Source organism: Armigeres subalbatus, chromosome 2, assembly GCF_024139115.2.
Source record: "Armigeres subalbatus isolate Guangzhou_Male chromosome 2, GZ_Asu_2, whole genome shotgun sequence".
NCBI classification, from domain to species: domain Eukaryota; kingdom Metazoa; phylum Arthropoda; class Insecta; order Diptera; family Culicidae; genus Armigeres; species Armigeres subalbatus.
In genome coordinates, this window is record NC_085140.1 from 430,374,838 (window position 1) to 430,394,774 (window position 19,937).

The window sequence follows — 19,937 nt, forward strand, 5'->3', positions numbered from 1 at the left end:
AAGAAGCGGAGTGCGAGGAGATGGAACAGCTGTGCCGTTCTCAAGAAACACGCAAGTTCTACCAGAAGCTCAACGCATCCCACAAAGGCTTCGTGCCGCGAGCCGAAATGTACCGGAATAAGGATGGGAGCATCTTGACGGACGAACGTGTGGTGATCGAAAGGTGGAAGCAGCACTACGAGGAACATCTGAATGGCACTGAGAATACAGGCAGTGAAAATCAAGGCAGCGGTGGAGATGACTACGTCAGTTCAGCAGACGATGGAAGCCAACCAGCCCCCACCTTGAGGGAAGTTAAGGATGCCATCCAACAGCTAAAGACCAATAAAGCAGCTGGAAAGGATGGTATCGGAGCTGAGCTCATCAAGATGGGCCCGGAAAAGCTAGCCACTTGCCTGCACAAATTGATAGTCAGAATATGGGAAACTGAACAGCTACCGGAGGAGTGGAAGGAAGGGGTTATATGCCCCATCTACAAGAAAGGCGACAAGCTGGAGTGTGAGAACTTTCGAGCGATCACCATCCTTAATGCTGCCTACAAAGTGATATCCCAGATCATCTTCCGTCGTCTGTCACCATTAGTGAATGAGTTCGTGGGAAGTTATCAAGCCGGCTTCGTTGACGGCCGCTCGACAACGGACCAGATCTTTACTGTATGGCAAATCCTTCAAAAATGCCGTGAATACCAGGTCCCAACGTATCATCTGTTCGTTGATTTCAAGGCGGCATACGACAGTATAGACCGCGTAGAGCTATGGAAAATTATGGACGAGAACAGCTTCCCTGGGAAGCTTACCAGACTGATCCAAGCAACGGTGGATGGTGTGCAAAAATGTGTGAAGATTTCGGGCGAACACTGCAGTTCGTTCGAATCGCACCGGGGACTAAGACAAGGTGATGGACTTTCGTGCCTGTTGTTCAACATTGCGCTAGAAGGTGTCATGCGGAGAGCCAGGTGTAACAGCCGGGGTACGATTTTCAACAGATCCAGTCAATTTATTTGTTTCGCGGATGACATGGACATTGTCGGCCGAACATTTGCAAAGGTGGCAGAACTGTACACCCGCCTGAAACGTGAATCAGCAAAAGTTGGACTGGTGGTGAATGCCTCAAAGACAAAGTACATGCTTGTGGGCGGAACAGAGAAGCAGTGTTACGATAGACGGGGATACCTTCGAGGTGGTCGAGGAATTCGTCTACCTCGGATCCTTGCTAACGGCTGATAACAATGTTAGTCGTGAAATACGAAGGCGCATCATCTGTGAAAGTCGGGCCTACTACGGGCTCCAGAAGAAACTGTGGTCAAAAAAGATTCGTCACCGCACCAAATGTGTCGTGTACAAGACGCTGATAAGACCGGTTGTCCTCTACGGACATGAAACATGGACAATGCTCGAGGAGGACTTGCAAGCACTCGGAGTATTCGAGAGACGGTTAGGACGCTTAGGACCATCTTTGGCGGTGTGCAAGAAGACGGTATGTGGCGGCGAAGAATGAACCACGAGCTCGCCCAGCACTACGGCGAACCCAGTATCCAGAAGGTAGTTAAAGCCGGAAGGCTACGATGGGTCGGGCATGTTGCAAGAATTCCGGACAGCAACTCTGCAAAGATGGTGTTCGCTTCCGATTCGGCAGGTACGAGACGGCTTGGAGCACGGCGAGCGAGATGGACAGACCAGGTGCCAAACGACTTGGCGAGCGTGGGGCGCATTCGAGGATGGAGAGATGCGGCCTCGAACCGTGTATTGTGGCGTCAAATTGTTGATTCAGTGTTATCTGTTTAGATGTAAACTAAATAAATGAAATAAAAATGAATGAACCCCCTACTGCGTTACGTAATATTTGAATATACCCTTCTCACTTGTCTTAACGTGACGTCACGGACTGTGCAGAAAGCTTAGCTCCTTTTTAGTCTGGGCTCCCGGTAGTTGGTGGGAAATTAGGTGGTGCCAAAAACGGCTCACGCACGCATATTTTCACGGGTCCGTGATGGCAGAACCTCGCGATTGTTAGTGAGTTTTCAGACTCCGACTAACGATAAATTGTTTCGACTTTCTAGCAGCACATGACTCTTCAGTCTAAGACTGGCACAAAAAACGTTTCCTCAGCAGCGCCCTCCTCGGACGTCGCACTCCGAAAAAAAAGGGTGATCGCTTCACAATGAAGCCGACGAAACGTGATGGCGGTTGCTTGTCGGCGGTGGATCTCGTCCACGTGGAGGTCCCCTTGCCTTCCTGGACCGATATGGTGACGGATTGGTCCACTTCTGGCTGGTTGGCGATCGCGTGATAGTTTGCTGCTGGTGGGAAATATTAAGCCAATCTGACCGAACAAACACTTGAGCACGAGCACATTATCACATTTAGAGCACAAACTTTACCTTTGCTATAGGTTCTCTCTGCCTACTGTCGCACACAAAATCTAAACACACACTTTCTTCCTAATTGCTAAAGAACGAATAATAATTAGTTAAATAATAATTGCCAGGAAAGCAAACTTTTCTCCGGGAGAGACCGAAATTGAACATCGTTTGAGGCAATTTATTTATAAATAACGGCGAACTTTGTCTCGCCCAAAACTGATCAACTTGCTGATATATTTTTTTACGTACACAATTTATCTAAAAAACAAAACGGTTTTTTAAAATAATTTTTCCTTTTTTTAACATTATTTTATCATGACACTTATCGAATTAATTTAGTAGCCAAACCAAAATGAACAAAAATCGATCTTTCCGTTATCTGATGATAATGTCAACTTAGATGACATGATTTGAAATTATCATACAAAATGCACGACAAACCATTTCATCGGAGAGATTTTATTTCGATTGTCATTTTTTTTTTCAAAAAGAAAGGGATATAAATTAGCAAAAAATAAGCTGTCTATTCTTGAGCCATGCGCCATGTACTTACTTGAGCCATGTACTTACTTAACGAGAGGCCCCCGACTCAGCGACACCCTCATCACCCTCAAAGGTGTCTACCCTGCGTTACAGGGATTTCCCAAGCGGAATTACATGTTAAATAAGCACACTTAATCAGCGATGCAAAAGATTATCGGCCACTAACTAAATATCGTTTCGAAACTTTTTGTCCGTTACATTATTCATGTTGTGTTTTGCTATTGAAAATTTTGTTAATTAAAAATACACCGCAACTGCTTTATCATAAATATGCTTGAAGAGAATAATCACATAGTGGACAAAACGGTACTTACCCAGAAGGTCCCATTCCCCATTCGTCACGAAACTACTGATATCTCCCCCCGATTCGTCCTGCAGCTGTAAATCTAACTGTTGTCATTGCCGGAACGAAGCACCATAAATCGATCGTTGTCATGTCATCATTTTTTTTTATTTGGTAACCATTCGATGTTGAGCGATGTTGAGGAAAAAGAGAAAAGTTTGCTCGTTAGTAACTTTGTTGTTGGTGTGCATTGCCTTACACGACTTTTAAAAGCTGGAAAACTGATGTTTTTGTTTTCCTCATAGGCACCATATCAGACATACAGACAGAGGATGGAACTTGAAGGAGATAAACGAGAATGAGTGGATCTCAAGATGAAAGTTCTAGTTATGGTGACCTAAATGCACTTGAAAGCAGTTTGGAGGAACTTGAACGAAAACGGAAGCAAGAAATCTTTTCGAATAATTTTGACAAATCATGCAATTTTTCGATGATTGTTTGTTATTACACGAATCTAAATGCACAAAACCAATAAATCAAAGCAAAAACGGAGCGCACAAATAAATGATTCAATATTCTAGACCTCGTTTTGAGTTCGAAAGTTTCAAACAATTAAAAATTGCTAATTAGACAGTAGAGGTGGCAGTATTGATTGTTACCTTGATTGAGTTTGAGTTCAAATGTTCAATGAAAATTGCATTCTTGCAAACAAAGCAATAATAAAAATTTTCAAATGAAAAATCCTTTCTCAATTGAAATTTTTCCAAGAAACCAGCCCGAAAAGTTTTTTTAATTAGCAAATTTGACTACTTGTATGAAAAGTTTCAACTTCAACAACGAGGGCAGATTTTTTCTATGTCAGCAAAGAACTGAAAACGGAACATGATGCAGTGTCACTTCGGCTACGATCTAACTCTAATGCTAATGAGTATGAATGAAGCGATGAAGAGGCGTCCAACTCCTGTAAAAGCCGTAGATCGCGGGCTCTTTCTCGGGGTTTTGCGTCCGGCTGCTTTCCTGTCAGTTTCATCCCGTATTCAAAATTCGCTAAACTTAAGTGCAATTGAGTTTCTAAAAGTGCTTTCGTTAGACGGGATGGCGAGGGGGGAAAGTTTCGTTGTTTTCTATGGCTCTGAGATTCGATTGGCTGGGCGGAATGGTCATGATATGATATCGACTGGACATCACACATTCGATAGTTTGCGCTATGATGGTTTGGTTCTCGCTCTTGCGACAGACTCCGAATCGCCGAAGTCTTTTTCGGAGCGCACCCGGCGCGGCTGACCCTAATGTAGTCCATCACAGAGCTACGTTCAGCGCCCAGAAGCAAAACCGAAAAAGTCTTACGATCGTCGAGCGCCTTGTCTTGGGAGGTGTGAGAGGGTTGAGTATTTGTTTTTTTAACGATTTGGTTTATCGAAGGCAATGAGAGTTGAACTGTTTTTTTTATTGCGGGGTAGTTTTAGATTCGGGACACGAAATGAAAAATGATGATGACTGAGGTTGGAGCGATAGGGAAGCCGGAGGGAATTGAAAGTATTTACAAAATTAGGGAAACTAATTGAAGGGAGGAAAACTAAGAAACCTATGGTGAAAAATAGTCCTAGAAGACATCCTCAAAACATGAAACAAAGTGACAAACTAGAACGGACTTGAGTAGTATGATTAGCAGTGAAGCACTGACAGAAAGTCGATAATTTGGTTAACTTATCCAAGGCACTAAGAAACTGTTGAAGACTTACGGAGCTTCAAGAAATACTTCGACAATAGGAAGGTTCATGCCATTGCTTGAATTCGAAATACGAGCTCTTGTAACACTAAGCTCTAAGTCAAATGATGCAGTTTCTCTTCTAAATTCAGCGTTTTAGCAAAATTTAGCAAAAAAAATCGAATGATAGTACAAGGACAAGTTGAAGAGAATTCTAAGAGAAATGCGTCAAAATTCTAAGAAAAGTTCGGATAAATCAAAGTGAATATCCTTAACTGATGTTCAGGTGGTTCATTGTCCATTAAGGCATTACGAAAGCGACTTTAAATTGCCTGAAGTAACTTGACAGCTTCATGTTTCCACATTAAACATTAAGAAGAAACAATATTTTAAGAGAAATTTGGAATCCAGTAGAAACCGAAGCTTAGATTAGATTATTTAAAACAGTCGCTAACGTTTTAGGATAAGATCTGTGAAGTTGAAGTTATATTTGCGATAAAGCTCAAGCCCCATGGAGTATTTGCGGAGAAAAGTTTTTTGGAAAATGTCAATATTGATCTTTCTATCGCTCGGACAAAGACATTTAGTTTAGCAACTACAAGAGAAAGCACTAGTTGTCATCAGCGAGGCTAAGTTAACCAATCTATCGCACACGTAGGCCGATCAAGCTTTACAACACATTCGATTTACAACAGAAAAATAAAACGCTCTAGATTCACTTATATACAGTAAATAAAACCGCGCAAAGCTTTCCTCTAAGAGGTCAATCAAAGCAGTTATGCAGCTAGCTTGCTTCTCTCTAAACATTCGTTAGAATACTGCGTTTGGAAGACTTCCTAATGAAGCCTCAGAGATAATAAGATCGAAACAATAAAAAAAACATTCCTCGTCCAAAAGTTGCCTACAAAACCGAAACTAATAGGAAAAACAATCATCAAAGAAAAAGATCACTATCGATAAAAAAATAGATGAAGAAAATCAAAAACTATAAAGATAAACAAAGTTCTCTCTAATGGATTTAAATCTCTTTTTTTAAATTTATTTTTAAGTTATCTTTTTTTTTTTGAATTGCTGTGTTCAAAGTTCTCAAATTTACCTGGAAACCATCATATGTCCAACTACCAAACTTCATTTCACATCTTTGATCATCAAATGGAAACCACGTTATATCTATTTTACATGTTGATTTGAAGATTCCTGGTGGCACATACAAACAAGAACCATTATTGCGCACGACTACATTCGTTGGATATGTGCCATCAAAGCCTTCATCAGCACTAAAATATAAATATACGGTAATGATGAATTTTCCAACTGCTGTCCACTTTCGGTTTTGTTTTTTAATTGTAGGGGAAGGTTAGCTATAACTATAATATGACGAATAAGAAGGTGTGTTTAGATCTGTCTAGATTATATAAAGTAAGATTAGTATTTTTTTCATGTAGATTATTTGTTTTTTTTTTTGCATCTGGCGTATGTAAAGGAACAGTCCTAGTTGGTGGTTATTATATCATTCTCATGGGTACGAAAACAGAAGGAAGTCACTGGTATTTGGGGTTTTCATTGGTTGGAAATTTTTCGGATCTAGACGTTTGAACATATGAGAAAGGTCGTATTGGCTGGAAACTTGGATTTCAAATCAATTACAATAAAATGAAGAATATGTACGAAGTTTAACATTTAGACACATAACAATCGAAATAAAATTATGGTTAAAGCGAGATTTTGAGCCACTGTAAGAAATTAAAATATAGCATAGAAAGAAAAAGATTATTTTTCTTAAGAAAATAATTAAGCTCGTTCTGCGGAATGTCTTTACTTGCCATAAGACGAGTTTAGTACACTCTGTCAAACAATAACAGGTACACCCCATTGTTAACCTTTTGTCTGTGCTCTGGGGTCAATATGACCCCAGGCCACTTTGAGTGGCTGCCATTTTTTTGATTTTCAACCGATTCTCATAATTTTTGGTAGTTTGGTAAAACTCGCCGAGATCTGTCTCCTAGATGCAAATTCACTTCAAAAATCTTGAAAGTATGCGCTACAGTGTACTTTTTTCAAAAAACTTACGTTGTCTGTGCTCTGGGGTCAAATTGACCCCAAATTGAAATTGCTATAACTTTTTTATTGCTTAGCCAATTTTGGATTTTTGGGGCTGTTTCGAAAGATAATTTAATCGTCTTTCAGGTCGTTACCAAAGATTGACTGTAGGTGGGCGGGTACATCGTGGGGAGGGGTTTTCGTAAAAAGGGTACAAAAACAGTGATTTTTCATGCTTATTTTACTTATATCTGAAAATCCTACCCATTTTGAACTGCACCTTTTCAAAAAGGTTATGCAGGAAGGCGTGTGCTTTGATATGAGGCATTGATTAGTTTAGAGCATGGTCGCTAGGTGGCGGTATATTTGAATTCATTAATTTAGACTACTCAAGTAATTCCGATATATGGAATTTTCCTCATTGTACATATTCTTATCGCACAAATTTGAAGTTTTTAAAGATGACGTCTTTAATAAAGTTCGTCTGGTGGGAATGGACTGTCATGTGACGGAATAAATAATTAGGAAATTTACAAATAGGCCGCGCTAGCGTACTTGCAATATTCTTGCATATATGAAATATTGCTTTAGCTTGAGATCCCTCATACCTACACTCAAGTTGTATTCGGCAATATTGTTCAGGATGTCTAGCACTTCAAAGTGGTGCTCAACATAATGAGTACGTCTTCCAATTTTTAAATTTGTGCGATAAGAATATTTACACTGAGGAGAATTCTATATATCGCAATATCTTAAGTAGTCCAAAATAATGAATTCAAATATACCACCACCTGGCGGCCGAGTTCTAAACTTATCAACGCCTCATGCCAGGGCACATGCCTTCCTGCATAACCTTTTTGAAAAGGTGCAGTTCAAAAAGGGTAAGATTTCCGGATATAAGTAAAATAATCATGAAAAATCACTGGTTTTATACCCTTGTTCACTAAAACCCCTCCCCGCGATGTACCCGTCCACCAATAGTCAATCTTTGGTAACGACCTGAAAGATAATTAAATTATCTTTCGAAACAGCCCCATAAATTCAAAATTGGCCAAACATTAAAAAAGTTAAAGCAATTTCAATTTGGGGTCAATTTGACCCCAGAGCACAGACAACGTAAGTTTTTTTGAGCACAGACAGAAGGTTAAGGATAACCTTTCTTCTGTTACACCGATCTGTGCCAAACTTTTCATGTCGATTCAGGGGCTAAATTGATAATGTTTAGCAAATCCAAAAGTCTACTTCATTCGTCTATTTATTTGAAAATAAATATGTGAAAAAATGATGCTCCACATTAATAGGTATAAGAATGCGATTTTTTGTTGTTTTTGAACATTTTTACGTCCGATAAGGCAACTGGACCATTGAAAATTTAATAATCATAGTATTTCTAATCATATAACGTGTTTACTTGTATGCAAAGAAGTATTTTGACACTTTTCGATTAATATCACAAGCACGACTCAAATTATATCTTTCATTCAATTAAAATATTTCTTATTGGAAACCATAGAAAATATGAGAATTAGACCACTTCAACGCCACTTATTAATTATTAAGGTTCATTTTATAATCAGAGCTGTATTTGGGCTATTTTTTGGCATTTTTTATTATGTTTCATAAACTTTTTTTATACAAAAACATTGAAAAACTTAGTTGAATTTGTTTTTCTGCTGAGAAACAAATGTCCTATTAATGAAGTTTTCCTCATGAAACCACTTATTTTTAAACAACCTTGTTTGATGTAATATTGAAACAAAACTCGTCTATCCATCAACATGGAACATCTATTAAGATATTAATAACATGCCTTGGCTTCGAAGTGAATGTACGATGTATAAAATTATGTATATAAAATAAACTCGCCAAGAAATTTCAGTGACCTCCTGACTAATATTATCAGCGATCTTACATACCGCACCAACCTTGTCCTTAAACGTTATAAAATGAACAAAATAGATTTTCTGGTAGTTTAGTCGATATTTGGTACTACAAACTTAAAATTTGAACGATAAATGCGAGTAAATCCATATAAATATGATTAGCTAATCAATTCATGTTCTGCCAGGGCATGCTTTTTTCTCCAGACCTAAACTTTATGAAGAATGTTTGCAACATGATAATTAACGATACATATGGTATCGCAAAGCCACAGCATGAGGCACCATCAGTGCGTGAAGTCTAGAAAAAATTAATATTCGATGGTAAAACGAATGCAAAAATTTGTACAAAACGGAACTGATGCATAATTATTAACTGTTTTGTGTTGATCAGTCTTCAAGGTGCAGCCCCGCTCAGATGTTTATGCATGCTGCCGCACTCGAATGAACATTCGCTTCGGGCTCGAACGTGCACTCGTAAAAATGAACATGAACACGAGCGCAGGCTGGATGCTCATGTTTTGCATCGCGCTCACAGCGGCGCTCGAACATTGATGTTTTCAGCGCGGCTGTGAGCGCCGCTTTGAGCACGGTACAAAACATTGGCTCCACTCCAATCCACATACATTGGTTTGAGCTTGGCTTATCATTTTGGTATGGATTTTGATGTTCATATCAAACTTTAGTTTTAGAGAATTGAATTTCATTGGTTCTATGATAAGTAAAAGTAAAAAGAAAATTATGTTAACTTCTGCGATAAACTGAACATTTGTTTATTGATGCACGGTTTGGTTTGTCAAAACTTCAACGTCTTGTGTAGCATAAAAGAAAGCTATTTTAAAGTATTTCGCCTTTTCAGGTGATAGTATATTTCAGTCATATTTTAAATAACCATCATTGTTTGAGGAATTTCTTATATATTTTCAGTGAGAAAATAATTTTGATATCTGGGCAGTTGACGCCTAGAGCAGTACAGCAGTTTAAAATCGATCTATTCAATTGTTTCATACTGCTGAGGTATTGGCTTTTTGATGTTGCATGAAAGAGAAGCAGAAAGATGCTATTAAAAAAATGGACCGGAAAGCATACGAAGAAATTTTAAAAACTCTTCCCGAAAATTCAAAAATCAATTTATTTTGAAACGGTTAGCAGTTCGGAGTTGGAATTTTCTTATTCTATGTATCAAGTGTGATAAAACAAAATAAAATAAAAAATCAAAATTGTACCTATGTTCATTATACATAAAGAAGTCCAACCCCGCACTGCTATGACTTTTTAAATAAATTACTTTTAGAGTTCCAAATTGAATGTGGTTGCTTTCTTGTGTCATATGTATTTTTAAAAATTATCTTTCTCCTTCTTCTTCGACATCGAAAAAGGTGAAAATTTCGATATATTAGTTTGATATAATTTGCTTTTCAAGTCCAACTAACTTGCACTGACACTTCTTAACACAAGTAAAAATAGTATTATTATGAATGTGTATACTGGGGTCGCTTTTTACGTGGATTTACATTGTATAAGTGGAAATCGCAAAAAAAAACTGTTTTCGATTAAGTCGTTTTTTATGCGGTTTTCGGGATATACGTATTGTCCGTGTGAAAACTGACTTCAGTGTATTTGATTCAAACGAGTAGGCACACGGTCATATTTTAAAATGCCGCACAAGTTCCCGATATTGGCCAACACTTTTGCAAACAACAACGATCAGAAGCATTTACATAACGATAGATTAAGTATCCGTGTGAAACCGGAATTACTGAAAACTGCAAGAATCTTAAATCACGGACTTTTTGTATTAGGCTATCGGACCATTAGGGCAGCACCAACCATTCCCGTCCGCAAAGCTTATTTCTTGGGCGCATTAGAACTGAATTACTTGGATTCTAGTACGCAGTTAGCATCTGCAGATTTCTAGTGATGTACAAAAATTCAAGTCATATGTTTGGAAGACGGCCGAGTTATAAACGTTGCGGATGGAAATTGGGGGTACAGTCCAACTGATCCTCCGCTCTACTATTCAATATGTTCAATATAATTTGTTGAAAGTTTGTGTAAAATAAAATAGGTTGACCCATAGTCAACATTATCGAAATATCTTCTTCTCTTCCTCAATGGATTTTTATTCCAACTGTTATTTTCTTTATTAGTTCCCAACTTAGTGTTCTCTATTAGCATTTACATTTTACAGTTATTAATTGAAAGCTTGCCTGCCATTGAATGAAGGTGTATTTTTTATCTTTTGCGGTAAACACAATGAATAAACTATGCCCAGAGTGTCGAGAATGTTTTCCCCCCGAAAACATCTTAGACTGGACCGAAACATGTTGGGGGCTTTTATTTATTTTTTTTGCCGTTTATTGAACATTTTTACGTTTTTCGTTTTTCTGGAAAGATTGTATGCGTTTCATTCATCTCCCCAATAGAGTTTAATAGTTTTAATAACAGAAATAATAATATTATGTGTATCTTTGCTAAAACACTTATTTTTTTTATGTGAAAGTGAGTTAGTTCCAAGCTTCGGTTTATTTTCTACAATCTTTAAGAAAATAAAACATAACACGCTCTCCACATACTAAGGGATTTACAACCGAGAGAAGAATCATAAAGAAAAAAACCACCAATGCTTTCATATAGACCAGTTTTTAGAAAGTAGTTTTCAAATGCTTCTGATAAATCTTCATGAAAAACAAAAATAGAAATTCATGATATGAATAATAAATCTTAAATATTCTGTACAGTGAGATTTAGGTTTGCGCATACTTCTACTCATTTCTATCAAGGTCAGATGCACACATTTGAAAAATATTCAAGCAATAAAATCTTGCATATCGTTTAACATAGAGCAATAAAATATTGTATATTTTACTTATATCGTAAAATAATCAATGCTGCCATGTTTATCTACAAATGCTTAAACTATATCTTGTCATCTACAAACTCTGAATCAAGGCCCCAATGAAGGCATCCTGCTCCGAATCATTTTTTGCCTTCAACCTTAACTATATATGCCGCGCCGCATATGAAACGTGCCGCACTGCCGCATAATCGTAATGCTTCACGCTCGGCCCACAAACTACGCTCACAGCCTCAGTTTACAGCAGCCTAAGCACACAGTCTGAGCACACAGCATGCTCCATGAGCACACAGCCTGAACACACAGCCCAAGTTTTGAGCTTGAGCTCGAGCCTGAGCTGAACCGCACCGCGTTCATTTTTCGCACCCATGTTCAATGTTGACGGTGAACACGAGCTTGAAAGAGAGCGCGCGCTCAGGATGAACATGCACTGGCAAAAACTGCACACAAGCTCAGCGCCGCTCATGTTTTCGTGAAGACTGATAAAAATTCGTTTTCCTATGGCGAGATGGACAATGATTGTTCCCAGCCGTCTAACAAGAGACACCACCAAGAAAAAAAAGTTGTACTTCAATAAATTTAAGATTTATGATAAAACTAATTTTGATCAAGTGTACCTAATAATGTGTGCCAGAGTTTGCTAAACATTGTAAAGGACAAGCCTCCCGGAATCCAAAATTAAATGCACTTCCAGGGTTTGCAGAAATCGCTCTCAATAGATAACGAACAACGATAAAAGAGAGGCAAAAACGGTTCCGAATCATAACAAGCCATGATAACAAATTTATCGAACTTGTATACAAGTGCGAAAAAACAGAATCGGATAGGCAGCCTCCACTGAAAAATGGTGATTCTCGCTTTGTTTTCGCTCCTTTCGTGTTGGTTACTGCACAGCTGTGTAGAACAAGTTGAAATGCATTATCAGAGCCAGTGCTCCCCGCATTTGGAGCTTTCTAAAAGAAATTTATCATGGGGTATAGCATCCCGAATCAGTTCACTATAATGACAGCTTGCGAAAAAAGTTTCTCGCGGTGTGCTACATATCGTATATGTATACAGAGATAATAAGTGAGAGTCTTGCTCTTCCTCTTTAGGATTCAATCCCTGTGCACTTCCGTTTTCGAGGGCACCCCATTGCGTCGCAGCATGCGTGGAATAATAAAAAGGACAGTTGTGCATGGCGTCCGTTTTTGAATGGGGTGCCCTTGACAACGCGAGTGCTTTTTGTTTTGGATTCCGGGCAGCTTGTCCTTAAATCAACACCTGAATCCACACAAAAAATTGGTGAAGATCGGATCAACAAAAAAGAGTTATCCTAAAAAAATAGGATGTACCACCTATTAATGTGGGATAGAGTGCACTATTTCATTCAATTTAAGCACGTTGTAGTCTTTGCAGAAAGTATTTCGTCCTCAACCGTAATGCCCGCCGTATTCAGTGTGTCGTATTTGACTGGACTTTAGTCTAGTCAAGTACGAGACACTGAAGACGGGCTTACAGTTGAGGTAGAAATACATATCTGTAAAGATTACAACGTGGTGGTATTAAATGAAGTAGTATACTAAACTCGTCTTATGACAGGTGATACTTTTTTGTTTTTGGCTTTTCAGTATGTGGGTGTTTTAGAACAACCACTTAAGATCTGACCCACCGTTTCGGCAAATTGTTTAACATCAGCTGAAAGTAACTCCATCCATAATAGTGCAAAACAAAATTAATTCTAGAATATGAATTCAAGTTCAATTTATGAAACATATTACACGAACCATCTACCAACTTTAAAAAAGACAATCTCCTTAGCAAAGACGTTAGACATAGAACTACATTCATGATTTTCCCCTGATGAAGGCAACAACAATTAGACGAAACGTTGGGACAGATCTTAAACGGTTGTTCTAAAAAAAACCACAGACTGAAAAGCCAAAACTTCAAAAATACTCAAACATTAGCAAACAAATTTTTATTGATTTCATCTCCAGAAAAATAGACACACTACATCATTTCACCCTTTAAAAATGCATTTCATTCAATTCTCAAAGCTTTCACTTTAATGGGTGTCGAAATTTCCAGAATTACGCATTGCAAATCAATTTTGGAATCCAGGAAAATTCAAAGTTGCTCCAATGAATCTTTCCCCAAATTTCCATGGGGAAAATTCTTATAAATTTCTACTTAAAAGTCCAGATCAATTTCCCAAGGAAATACGAAGCAATTTCCCAACAAAAATGAAACAATTTTCCGAAGAAATTTGAAATAATTTCCATTTGTATAATAATTTGTATAATTTGTATAATTTCCCGAAGAAACTTGAAGCATTTTTCTCCGTGGAAAATAGGAAGCTTTAATAGAATTTTCCCTGGAAAATCGATGGAAATGTCAAATAATTTCACGTAGAATATTCAAATAACTTCCGTTTAAATTAAAAATAGTTGAAAATAATAACAATTTTTGAGGGAAATACAAAACAATTTCCCGAAAAAAGTCGAAACAAATTTCAATAATCTAAAATGTTAAACAATCGAAGAAATTGGAAACATTATCCCGAGGAAATTCGGGAAAATTTAAGTTACCCCAAACGGGGAAGGGTCATTTGGCCGTAACCTATTCGGTCGAAAGCCATTTGACCGAATGCCACTAGTCCGATCAAACCATTTGGCCGAAAGTCATTTGGCCGAACGGGGAGGGGGGAGAATGCCGAAAAAATTATATGGCCGAATAGGTAATTTGGCCGAAAAAATCATTTGGTCGAATACGTCGTTTGGTTGAATAGGCCATTTGGCTGAACAGATTATTTGGCCGAATAGGTCATTTGGTCGAATAGGTCATTTTACCGAATAGGTCATTTGGCCGAAAAGGTCATAGAGCAGAAAAGGTCATATGGCCGAACTGGTTATTTGGCCGAATTGGTTATTTGGCCGAAAAGGTCACATGGCAATAGGTAATTGGGCCGAACAGGTTATTTTCCGAATAGATCATTTGGCCGAACAGGTCTTTTGACGAAAAAGAGGGAAAGCAGAAAAGGTCATATGGCCGAATAGGTCATTTTCCCAAACAGATTATTTGGCCGAATTGGTTATTTGGCCGAAAAGGTCATATGGCCGAATAGGTTATTTGGTCGAATAGGTCATTTGGCCGAATAGATCATTTGGCCGAACAGGTCATTTGGCGGACATGGTCATTTGGCCGAATAAGTCATTTTACCGAATAGGTCATTTGGCCGAAAAGATTATTTGAATGAATACGTCGGCCGAAAAGTTCATATGGCCGAATAGGTCATTTGGCCGAACATGTCATTTGGCTGAATTGTTCATTTGGCTGAAAACATCATATGGCCGAATAGGTCATTAGGCCGAATATGGCATTTGGCCCTATATGTCATTTGGCCGAACAGGTTATTTGATCGAATAGGTTGTTTGGCCGAACAGGTCGTTTGGATAAATTGGCTTGTTAGCCGAATGGTCATTTGACAGTCTGTTTTTATTTTTGCAGCTCAGTAAAAATCCGAACAGCCGTGCGCGAACAAAGTAATAGACTGATATTCTGACAAAAATGATTTTTGTTAGCTGACCTTCGGATCTATACTTATTCCATTCATTTATGAGATGATAACCTAAAGAATTGATGTCTTCTATATATAAAACTATTTTAAGGACAAACCTTCCGAAATCCTGAGCAAATTTCACTCGCGTTTTCAAGTGCACCCCACTCCAAGCGGAAGCGACGCACAAATATCTTTTGCAATGTTCCACGCATACTGCGACGCAGCAGAGCTGGAATAATGAAAATGTTCGTTGCTTCCGTTTTGAGTGGAGTGCCTTTGAAAACGCGAGTTAAAATTGTTTTGAATTTTGGAAGGCTTTTGGAAGGAAAATCTTTAATTCAGAAGGATTTACCTTCGAAATTTTTCTAAGATTTTTTTGTTAAAATTTAGAAAAAAATTGAAATTTAAGAGTATTTTCCGTTGCATTTGAGAAGAGTTTTGTGCTGAAACTCGTAAGAATTTCCGGTACAAATTCTAAAGAGTGAGATAATTACGAGACACCATTACTCAAGGAATGGTAGATTTTAATACATTTCTGTATGCAATGTGTAGAGAATGGGAATAAGAAAATTAAGAAATATTGGTATTTTAAGTTCTCTGCGCACTTGAGAGGAATTTCCAGACATGTTATCAGTAAGTTAATGAGCTTCTTTGGAAATTATCAGCTTCATGATCAATCGCTTAAAAGTGAGATGAAAATTCATTTATTCTGTTTTACAACATAACAAGGTTTGTGTCTTCACTAAAGTTGTAGCTAAAGTTCTCTTGAAAAACTTTGTCAAAGACTCATAATCAAGTTCATAATTTACTTTCGGAGATCTGTTACGTTCTATGCCGAAGCTTGTTGTAAAATTAATAACCTGAAAATACATTCTAAGCAAAATATGGACTCAATCCAGTTGTAGTGGAAATCGTGAACTCTCAAAAAATCTTAACAATTGGATTTTTGTTTGCCTTTCTCGTACAACAAAGTTATATGGACATTCTGGCAATTTCATTGTTTTGTCTTTTCTCGCCAAAAAATAATGGATAAAATTCCAAAACATTAACTCGCGGCGATCAATCCAATGTAAACATCTATTTAAGGTACCCCGGCCCAAGTGAAAAAACGGGGTAAGTGTGTACTATGGTTGCCGATGATTCAATGAACGTTTTTAATGGTAAATGGTGGTAAAACGGACAGGGTGGGTAAATCGGAGAGAGTTCCCATTTGAGCTAAAACGTTACAAATTTGGCACTCTATCAAGTGGATCTTATCACTTGTTTCTAATTATGAGTACCGTCATCGGGGGGAAGATGATCATTTTTAGGGAAAAACATTCAATAACATTTTGTGATTACATTTTAAATTGAAACAAAAAGCTTCATAACATGTACTACTATACACGCCCGTTTCAAATAACCAGAGCGTTAATGAATAAAGCTTCTAATGAATGATTAAATTTGTTATGATTAAATCATTTAACTCTATGATTAATGATTTATTCATTTTTGACAATGAATAATGATTATGATTAATGATTAAATTAATTTTTGACAATGATTAACGATTATGATTAATGAATAAAACGTTTGAAGTATGATTAATGATCACCGATCGTGATTAAATGTTGACACAATATGTGTATGATTAATGATTAACGACCGAAATTATTAATGATTAATGATTATGAATAATCAAATTAAATGATTTGCATAGTGAACAATATCAAATTAAATGATTTGCATAGTGATCAAGTAACCGTTCGACCAAATTATGTTTTTTACCTTTGAAATTGTATGATTATGATTAAAGATTAATGAATAAAAGCGATGTATGCAATGATTAAAATTGATGATTAATGAATAAACTCAATACAATCATGAATATGATTAGTGATTAATGATTAAATGCAAAAATCTATGATTAACGATTAGTGATTAATTATTTAATCGTATTTTTTGTATGATTATGATTAATGAATAATGATTAAATAACCCATTATTCATTAATCATGATTAAATCTATGATTTATCACTAATGCTCTGCAAATAACTCAGAGACTGAGTGAAACTGTATTGCCGTCTCTTTTTTTCTCATGGAAATCTAACTCAATTTTCGTAAAAAGTAGAACTACTCAAATTTTGAGTTGTTCCACTTTAAACGAAAATTAAGTACGATTTCCGTGGAAAAAAAACGGCAGTACAATTTCACTCAGTCTCTGAGTGATTTGAAACGGGCGTGTACGTTGCAATAATCAACATATTTAGTTTCCTGAAATGCGTTCGCATTTATTAAAATAAATTAAATTATCATAATTTTTTCAAGTAATTTGGTTTGAGGTGAAGTTGATCAAGACAACTCTACTAAACTCATAATGACATAGCTGTCAAAATACACTACACGGAAGAAAAAAAGTACTCAGCGTTGAGATTTTTTTAACTTACTTTTGAGTTATTTTTTCACTTCTCTTTCATCCACTCTTTTTTCTGTTGTCAAAAACAAAAGAGCGAAACAATCCAACGACGCCAGTTCAATACGGGAAGCCAATTTTGAGTTTTGTTACCTGAGGTCGAAATTAAGTGAATTAAACCTCCAGTAGGGTAAATAAATTTTCCGTTGGGTACTTTTTTAACATGGGAGTAAATTTCCAGAAAAATATATTTAGCTCTTTTAGTGGAATGTTTTGAATGACGGTTGATGGGAGTAAAGGCAAACTACTTCGACCCCATTTACTCAATTTTGGCTTCCCGTACGGATGTTCGAGGTTGGGTGAATTGAACTCGCTATTGGGTAGTTTATTTCTTCCGTGTGGATTATTTGTACAAATGTTGAATTTACTACTAAAGGAGTCTACGAAGTCAATATTTGTAACGAAAATAGCGTCATTTATGACTATATATCTCTTTCTTCCACGAATTACACTTTCTTGATTATAATCGAAAAACTCGGATTTTCTACCTATCGGTAACATTACTTGAACAGATAATGTGGTTAATCTACTAGACCACCGTTTCATACAACGATTAGGCACTTTTGACTGACACATCAAATGATCATTTTCACCTCAATGATCATCTTCCTTCCATATGACGGTACGACATGTTTTACAACATACAAATAATGAAAACTGTTCTGTTTACTACTGTTTCAATGTGAACTATGGCTGAAATGCCATGGTGATGTAATCTTTGATGTGCAGTATTAAAGCTTTTAACACAGAAATCGGCAAAATTAATCCGCATATTCTTCGAGGATCCCAAACTTAGTCTATTCAAAGATTGTGTGCAGGTTAAATTGATAATTTATCTCAAAATCCGATTTTTCAGATTTTTTCAAGAATATGGATCTGGTGTGGATAATATGGATCAAATAACTTTCACCGAAATTTTATTCTGAAAAGTTTGTATAGTTTACCTCCGGAAACGTCAAGCATTCCTTAGGAAATTCGTATTTCCGAATATTGTTCAGACCGATGGAATTTTAAGTGATTTTTATTGATGTAACATGCTTTTTTAATAAAATCATTGTAAAATTTCAATATATCAATTATTATCCAACATTTTTGTTTCAAGAGGCTCATTTTATAGATGCTCAGCCTATGCATACAGCTCATCAACTAAATTCAATGTTATAAGCCTCAATTCGTAACATGTCCGTTTTACCCACACACTATGTCCTTTTTACCCGCATACTTTTTAGACGGGATTTCTTCATAATGATTTTCATTGTCATAAAATTCACAAAATCTGATTGTTTGCCACTAAATTGACTTCAAGCTTTAGTACTTCAATTTAGGATTATCGTAAGTGGGTTAGGTACCCTATATTACAAAGTTGTCCATGTGAAAATAACGCGATTCCTTAGGGTGTCCATATTACCCCGCCCACTCACAATGTTATTGAAAGATGAAGCAGAACTATCAACGAATTCAACCAACACGAAAATATTTGGAATCAAAACCTTTTAAGGCACCATACTGTTGCTATTGCTTGATCATGACCTTAAACTACCGGGAAAAGCTATTACTTTCATTTTAATTCAATGGATTTCCAACAAAATCATCGTTTCTAAATTTATTATTTGAGAAAAACGTGAATATTTTGAGCAATCAAATAATTTTGTGACATCGGAATTGATTTAAAAATTTCAATAAAAGCCAAAATCTGCAATCATATATATCTGAATCAGATGCAGTTTGATATCGTTGTCATATTTTCCAATAATCTATATATTCTACAACAGCAACATTTCCATTGTCTTTAATCTTAAATCAAAATAAATCCCAATGCACTATTTTCCTCATTAGGGTCTGAGTGTATTTGCAATATATGACTGAATTGAGTTTCATAAGTAACTTTTAAACTTTATTACATTTTGAAAAAAAAAAATCAAACTTTAATCCCGTACCACGCATTTTTGTCTTCAGAAGAAGAAGAAAACAAATCGGATGGCCTTCAGAAAGAGTAAGAAAGAAAGAGTAACTATAAGTAAAGAATTATTTGTCATCCGTGTTGCTTGATAAAATCGTACTGATGAAAATTTTCAAATAAAAGTTGTATTTCAAAATAGTTTAAAAAATATTCAAAATAGTGTATGTACCTCGTAAATGTTTTGAATTTCTATAGTCTTGACACTAAATGGCATGAAATTATCTTGAAGACATGCCTTAAAATTTATTTGAAAGTACATAATGCAGTTGCATGGGATAAATTGTGAATTATAAAAAAGAAGATATTTGGA

General features: G+C 36.6%; 1 protein-coding gene across 1 annotated transcript in view; it reads right to left on the minus strand.

Moving 5' to 3' along the window:
* LOC134213562 (neuronal acetylcholine receptor subunit alpha-7-like) overlaps nucleotides 1–19,937 on the minus strand; it is a 396,467-nt gene that overhangs the window by 108,792 nt on the left and 267,738 nt on the right. The window contains exons 6-7 of the mRNA XM_062692714.1: nucleotides 5,993–6,173; nucleotides 3,220–3,295 (exon numbers count right to left, since the gene is read on the minus strand). Coding sequence (XP_062548698.1) covers nucleotides 3,220–3,295; nucleotides 5,993–6,173 — 257 coding nt within the window. The remainder of the gene's footprint in view (nucleotides 1–3,219; nucleotides 3,296–5,992; nucleotides 6,174–19,937) is intronic.